This window comes from Jatropha curcas, chromosome 6 (assembly GCF_041381405.1).
Source record: "Jatropha curcas cultivar XTBG-Jc1 chromosome 6, XTBG_Jcur_1.0, whole genome shotgun sequence".
NCBI lineage: Eukaryota > Viridiplantae > Streptophyta > Magnoliopsida > Malpighiales > Euphorbiaceae > Jatropha > Jatropha curcas.
Window position 1 is genome coordinate 28,975,744 of NC_143156.1, and position 8,017 is coordinate 28,983,760.

The window sequence follows — 8,017 nt, forward strand, 5'->3', positions numbered from 1 at the left end:
TTCCACGCTCACTGCACCAACTGTTATGCTCTTAGAATTTGAGGTGTAGTAAATTGTGAATTAACCCCTCAATGGGGTGATTTTTGAGCATATATACTGGACTTAGGACAATTGTACTAATATAAGGATTACAAATTCTATATTATCTGTTAATTTGAATTTACTTAGGAGTCTAATATCATTATTTCAATATTAATGTATGTTAAAAGTAATCTTCCTATTTAATAGTTTTCTAGTTTAATAAAGTCTTAATTAAATGTTTCAACTCACTGAGATCTAGACTCTCCCCAATGAATCTAAGGTTAGAGCTCGCTTTTTTAATTAACAAGCTTATATTTTTCCAGAAACAATAGGTCAAGGAAAGAATCATGATAAAACAAAGACTTAGCTTTTGAACCATCTCTTACTATTCACATACCTAAAACAAGATCTCGATCGCGTGAACGTATCTTCTTAGAGGATTTCTCCTATAGTAGTGGTATATAATGTATTCCAACATCAAAATTGATGAGCTAAATAAAATTTTCATCAAACTCAAAGTTAATTAAGCAACCATCACTGATCTGACAAGAGGAAACAACTTACATACATTAGGCGCATACACCTAAACAATGTGAAAAACACAAATGTCACCTATTTAATCGGGTTTTATACGTAGCAAATAAGTCAACTTAAGAAGATATAAGTTACAATTCATGCAGATACACATAATTAATGTTATTTATTATTAGAGATTCATTTGCATTTTTTTAGTACACTTTTTCGGAGTACTATAGTTGATGTTTTTGAAATTGAATGTGATTAAGTATAATGAAATCCAAAAATATTAACCATAATGATGTTCTAATTTTTATGAACGAGTTATTAAACTTATATTAGGCTAGAATTTTCTATCATTCAATATTCATATGTTTATTTGGCATTTTGTTTAGATAAATGATTATGGTTGAAATAACAACTATGAATTTCTTTTTTAAAATTATTTATAGCCGTTACTTTCTCCAGCAAATCACCAACGATAAAATTCAATTTCATACCTTAATTATTTCTATCAAAACCCCTTCTTATTAAGTCATTTGTCAGTCACTTCCAAATATTAGCCTGCAAAAACATTTAAATTAGGCATTCTTAGTCACCTACGTTAAATGCACCAACAAAATATTAAATACTCTTCAGTAAGACCATTATTTCCATCCTCCATCGCCTTTCTTCTTGGCCAATACAAAGGTGATGTGAGATAGACACTTTTATCATACTAAGAGTGCTCTCTTCTCTATATTTATGTAGTTTATTTCTTATCTATTGGTTGAAATGGGAAGCAAAAGAAGCAATTCTAAAGAGGAAATTGTAAGAAGCCGCTGTAACAAGGTGAGTATCGGAAGAAATTTTGAGGTCAATTATAGTTCAGGAATTGAGAAGGAGAAAAGAATGAATGAAGATGACAATGGTATTGCTTTAATTCTATCCATCTTCCATGCTGAAGGGATACACAACCTTAGGACGAATCCTTTCGTTACTCATGGGATTTATAAGGTTGAATCTTGGGTTGAAATTGGAAACCCATGCGTAACTCTAGAAGTGTCCGGCTCAGCAAACCCCGTATGGAACCAAAGATTTTGCATCCCATTAGAAAATCCCATGGATTGTAAGGTTTTACATTTGGAAGTAATTCGAACTTATTCTAGATCTGATCCAGGAACATCTACTGGCGAGGTCTTGGTAGGCAAAATGCAGCTCCCATTGCCCAAACTCTCAACCAAAATACAAGGCCTTTTTGGATTCGTGAAGCCTGAAGGGATTGGATACAAGGTCGCGGGGGGGATTTATCTAAGTATGGAGTTGACTAAAATTAAAAAGTATAAGTATTTTGTCTAAATGTTCAATTAATGTTTTCAACAAAGCTCTTAGATTGTTCTAATAAATAAGGAATTTGTATTTCCTTTCGCAGTTTAATGGTGATTTTTATGTTTGATTTTGTTTTTCAATTTACTTTGTTTGATACTAAAGTAAATTTTATTTTTATTTTATCATTAGTTCATTTATGATTTTTAGTTTTGTTCATCATGATGTGGTTAGAATTAGGGCTATACATTTTTCTTTTTATTTTACTACTTTTCAGACAAAACATGAGTGACACTAAAACAACATGAAAGAATCAACTCAATGAATGACTCTAACCAACCTTAATTCAAACAAACACCACTTGAATTATATAATTATATAATTGTAAAAAGAAATCCTTGAAAGAATGCTCATATAAGTCTTAATATGCATTCATAATATAGATGGATGCACATACCATTTACAAAAAAAAATAAGAAATAATTGAAAAGGATTGAGGTATGCACTAGAAAGTTGAAACAATAATTGATATTTAATGAATAAACAATGTAAGAGACATTAACTCTAATTAAGAATTGAGATTAATGTGGTAGCAAAACTATAACACACAATTGGATCTTTTCCTTGGACTCTAAGTTAGCATCTAAATGGGAAAATGTATCCATTCTTATCTATAACTTATATATCAAATATCCTTTTAGTCCTTATAATTATAATAATTTATAATAAATTCTGGTTTAATCCATAATGAATATTTATATTCCATTAAACACCATTAAATTCCTTTTAAATTTGCTTTTTTTTTTTTTTTTTTTTTTTTTTTTTTTTTTTTTTTGCTAAACGAGGATGATTTTCGATGAAATTATAAAGGACTTTCGGCTAGATTGATACCTTGAGTGGAATCATATTGTTGATTTTTGGGAGAAAAGTAAACAAAGAGAGAATATGAAAAGGAAGGGAAAGGAAGAGAAATACACAAATTTATAGGGATATAGTAGTTAATATTGCATAATATGAAAACAAATTTATAATTTTTCCTATATAAAAGGGTAATTTAGGTATTACAGTATAGTTGTAGAGCTATTATTCAATATAATTATCCTTGTTTAATCATTTAGGATAATAAAAAATAAGATTAATTTATCAAATAGAAAATAAAAATCTTATAGTATTATCAAATAGTGTAGAGATAATTATATTTTCAGTGGCTGAAATTTCGGTTTTTATTATTTTGGTGTCTGAACAGAAAAAACTATCAATTGAGTATGCGAACTTTCTAAATTTTGCAATTGAGTGTCTCCAGTTGAACTGACAATGCAGAAACGTGATTGTGCAACTTTGGACCAATTTTTTTTCACACGTGGCATCTGACATGGACAATAAGAACTCTAACTTAACAAATCAGCTGGATTAATAGATTCCATGTGCACATAAATATGAATTCCCTATTTTGCTCTTAAGAACACCCAAATCTCCTAAACCACTTAATGGAATAGAGTAGACAGAAATCTTCAGCATCTTACTCTAGAAAAACAACGAAGATGCAGAACTCCATTCCCTTATCAACTTGTTCCGTCAAGTATTTGTTTTGCTTTGAAAAAGAAAAATGTTTTACATTGAAAGAACACATGAATTCAAATTTCATGTATTTCATTATTTGTTCAAAAATATAAAAACAACAAAAATGCCTTTAAAATCAAATTATACTCTAACTAGAAGCTCTGCAACATAGACCTATTTCCAAACCTCTTGATCTCTCCATCTATATGGCGAGTAAGCATGAAACTAGGCATCTCAAAATCACACAAAAGAGACCAAAAATGGATGCCAAGAGTTTCACAAACACTCCTTTCTACAAAAAAAAAAAAAGGCCATAGCATGCAAAACCATGCCCAAATAAAGGCATTAAGAACAACCCACTAATTGAAAAAAACAAAGTATTATAACTGTAACCATAAATGCGAATGCCTTGTCCATGGTTTTGAGTTTTCTGTCACATAAAAAGGCCAAAGCTCCTCTAAGCTCCTAAAATTGGTATCTTTTAGATAAATCCAAAAAAATAGAAAAAAAAAAAAAATTATGCAATTCAACTAAACCAGAATTCTATCTGAGATTTGCTTGGATAGGAAAAAAAAAAAGGGATTTAGAGCTTATAAGATTATAGGTAAGCTTTAAAAAAAGGTTTCAATAATTGGTTTTTCTTCAAAGAGGGAGACAGTGTTGGTTGAGTTAAGAAACTTAATCTCTTGGTTATAGATTGGTAGCAATGAGTCGAAAAATTAGTCATGGACTCAGTACTTGTTTGCTTGCTCAATTCGAACACTTTGGAGGTGAAAGAGAAGATCATAGTGGCGATTTGTAAGGTTTCGATGGTGGATATTAGCAACCATGTGTTAATTGCAGAGAGTTTATTGCTTTTGCATCATTTGCTTTGAATTCTAGAAGGAAGTGGCTTTGGATAGGAAAAAGCATATCTGAGGAGCAAATTAGGGAATTTAATAGCAAGTCCAAGCTAATTTGAAGTTTTTCTATGTCATGTCATTTGCCATATGTGATAAAATATGTCTAGCAGTACACAGTCATATTTCGGTGATTCACATCCAATTGAGACACTGAAATGCAACGTCAATAGTACTGTTGCTGAGCCCGTCACTGTTAAGCCCAGCACTATTCACGTATAGTACTATTCACCACCAACTGCGAGTTACTATTTTACTATTCATCACTAAGTCGATTTTGCAACGTCTTTCCGAGCGAACTGCACCAACGGACTCGTCGTAATTTTCTCGTCTTCGTGGTATATTTATTTTCAAAATATATCCACAGATCCGGTACCGCTATCTGACCGGCTGAACCAGGCTCTGATACCACTTGTTAGGATACCGGCAATAAAATTACGAGAATAATTACGGCAGCGGAAAAATAAAAAATTGGGACACGCAGAAATTTACGTGGTTCACTCTCAACTGTTTAGGGCTACGTCCACGGGACCAACTCCGAATATTTCTTCCACTATTAAAAATAGTAGGCTTACACAGAGAGTAATACAAAATAGTGAAGATTATTAGGGTGTTTTTGGGAAATACTTGTGCGTGCCACTATTTTGTATTACTCTCTGTGTAAGCCTACTATGTTTAATAGTGGAAGAAATATTCGGAGTTGGTCCCGTGGACGTAGCCCTAAACAGTTGAGGGTGAACCACGTAAATTTCTGCGTGTCCCAATTTTTTATTTTTCCGCTGCCGTAATTATTCTCGTAATTTTATTGCCGGTATCCTAACAAGTGGTATCAGAGCCTGGTTCAGCCGGTCAGATAGCGGTACCGGATCTGTGGATATATTTTGAAAATAAATATACCACGAAGACGAGAAAATTACGACGAGTCCGTTGGTGCAGTCCGCTCGGAAAGACGTTGCAAAATCGACTTAGTGATGAATAGTAAAATAGTAACTCGATGGTGAATAGTTACTATTGACTTGCTGAGCCCGTCACTGTTAAGCCCAGCACTATTCACGTATAGTACTATTCACACATATAGGTACTATTCACGTATAGTACTATTCACATATACAGGTACTATTCACGTGTACAGTTACTATTCTCATATACTGGTACTATTCATATATACGGTTACTATTCACTCAAAAGTCATGGAAGCTAGAACAAGCAAAATGATCAGTCTAAATGGCGCAAATTACCATATATGCAGAAATAAAATGAGAGATCTCCTTATGGTAACCAAAATGCATTTGCCCGTGTTTGGTTCAAGCAAACCGGAAGACAAGACTGATGAAGAATGGGCTTTCGAGCATGAACAAGTTTGTGGTTATATTCGACAATTTGTCGATGATAATGTGTACAACCACATCTGTAACGAGACTCACGCCAGAACATTATGGGACAAGCTTGAACAGCTATATGCCTCAAAATCCGGCAACAACCAATTATTTTATTTGACAAAGCTGATGAATTTCAAATACCAAGAAGGTACTTCTGTAGCAGATCACTTGAGTGAAATGCAGGCGACTATTCACCAGCTGTCAAATATGGGCATAAAATTTGATGATAAAATCCTCGGCCTTATGGTGCTTGCCTCCTTACCAGAGTCATGGGAGACTTTGAAGATATCAATAACAAACTCTACACCACATAGTGGAGTTAGCTGGGAATTTGTTAAAAATGCTGTTCTGAATGAAGAAATGAGACGCAAAGCACAGAATCCTTCTTCATCTCAGTCAGACATGCTTTTAGCAGATGCTAAAAGAAATAACCAGCCTAGAGGGAGGAGCCAATCTAGAAGTTCAACTACAAGAGATAAGAGCAGGGGTAAATCAAATAAATTTGCCAATATTGTGTGCCATCATTGTGGGAAGAAGGGGCACATTAAAAGGTATTGCCGGAAGTTCAAAAGTGATCAGGAGAAGATCAAAGGCAAGGCAAAGAAAGAAGAAAGCAGTGATGATGAAGCTAATGTCATTGCTGAGTTCCAACTGTTCATAGAAGACACTATCAATCTTGCAACCCAAGAGACCAGTTGGGTAATTGATAGTGGGGCTACACTTCATGCAACATCCCGGAGAGAGAATTTTTCATCTTACACACCAGAAAATCTGGGTGTGGTCAAGATAGCAGACGGCAAACTGTTGAAAGTCGTCGGTAAGGGAGACATTTGCCTGGAGACAGAAAATGGTTCGAGATTAATTCTAAAAGATGTCGTGCATGTACCAGACATGCATTCTAATTTAATCTCGATTGGCAGACTTGATGATGAAAATTTCTGTAGCATTTTCAGAAATGGGCGGTGGAAGCTCACAAAAGGTTCCATGGTGGTAGCCCATGGAAAGAAAGATCCAAAGCTGTACGTGATGCATGCGAAGCTCTCCCGAGATACTTTAAATATAGCGGAGGATGACAGTGCAGTTGAATTGTGGCATAAACGACTAGGCCACATGAGTGAAAAAGGAATGACAACTCTGGTCAAAAACAACATGCTATCTGGATTGGATAAAGTCCATTTAGAAAAATGTTCTGATTGTATGGCAGGAAAGCAGAATAGAGTAGCCTTCAAGATTTCTCAGCCTTCCAGAATGAAGAATGTGTTAGATCTGGTGCATTCAGATCTGTGTGGACCATTGACGATGTCATATGGTGGAAATCGATACTTCGTTACATTTATCGATGACCATTCTAGGAAGACCTGGGTGTACACTTTGAAGTCTAAAGATCAAGTTTTAGATGTTTTTAAACAATTTCTAAACTTGGTTGAGCGACAGACAGGCAAGAAGCTGAAGTGCATCAGAACAGATAATGGTGGAGAATACACTGGGCCATTTGATGCTTTCTGCAAAGAGCATGGTATTCGACATCAAACAACACCTCCCAAGACGCCGCAATTGAATGGTTTGGCTGAGAGGATGAACAGAACTTTGATGGAGAGAGTCAGATGTTTACTCTCACATGCAAAGTTGTCTAAAAGATTTTGGGGTGAAGCTCTTCTTACAGCAGTTCATCTTATAAATCGTTCACCTTGTGTTCCTCTTCAGTATGATACTCCAGAAAGAGTATGGTCAGGAAAGGATGTTTCCTATGATCACTTGCGGGTGTTTGGTTGTAAAGCATTTGTGCATATTCCTAAGGATGAGAGGTCTAAGCTTGATGTCAAGACTCGACAATGTGTATTCATTGGCTATGGCCAAGATCAATTTGGCTATAGATTTTTTGATCCACTCCAGAAAAAGATGATAAGAAGTAGAGATGCTGTATTTGTTGAAAATCAGACTATTGAAGATGTTGAAAAGACTCAGAAGCAAGTTGCCGATAGATCTGAAGATGATTCAACAGATGTGCAAATAGTTCCTCCAACAATAGAACAAAGACAAGTTGGAGATGAAGAAAATGTTCGACAAGAACAAGAACCAGAGTTAGAAAATCCAGAAGTTCCCTATCAGAATGAACCAGAAGAAGATTTTGATGGTGTTCATGTTCCGCCACCAGCTCCAGAAGGTTCTCAAACATTAAGAAGGTCTAGTAGAATCAGACAACCATCTACTAGATATTCAGCAAATGAATATGTATTGATGACTGACGGGGGAGAACTTGAATGCTTTGAAGAAGCAATGGAAAGTGAACACAAAAGGAACTGGATTGAAGCCATGCAAGAAGAAATGAAATCCTTT

General features: G+C 34.7%; 1 protein-coding gene and 1 pseudogene across 1 annotated transcript; one reads left to right on the forward strand and one right to left on the reverse strand.

The window, feature by feature from the left end:
* Positions 1-1,169: 1,169 nt before the first annotated feature.
* On the forward strand, positions 1,170-1,952 carry LOC105649129 (uncharacterized). Its single transcript, XM_012235686.3, has one exon. The coding sequence runs from the start codon at positions 1,312-1,314 to the stop codon at positions 1,873-1,875; it is 564 nt and encodes a 187-aa protein (XP_012091076.1). The 5' UTR covers positions 1,170-1,311; the 3' UTR covers positions 1,876-1,952.
* Positions 1,953-3,554: 1,602 nt separating this feature from the next.
* LOC149495882 (uncharacterized) lies at positions 3,555-4,232 on the reverse strand (annotated as a pseudogene).
* Between the last annotated feature and the right edge of the window lie 3,785 nt (positions 4,233-8,017).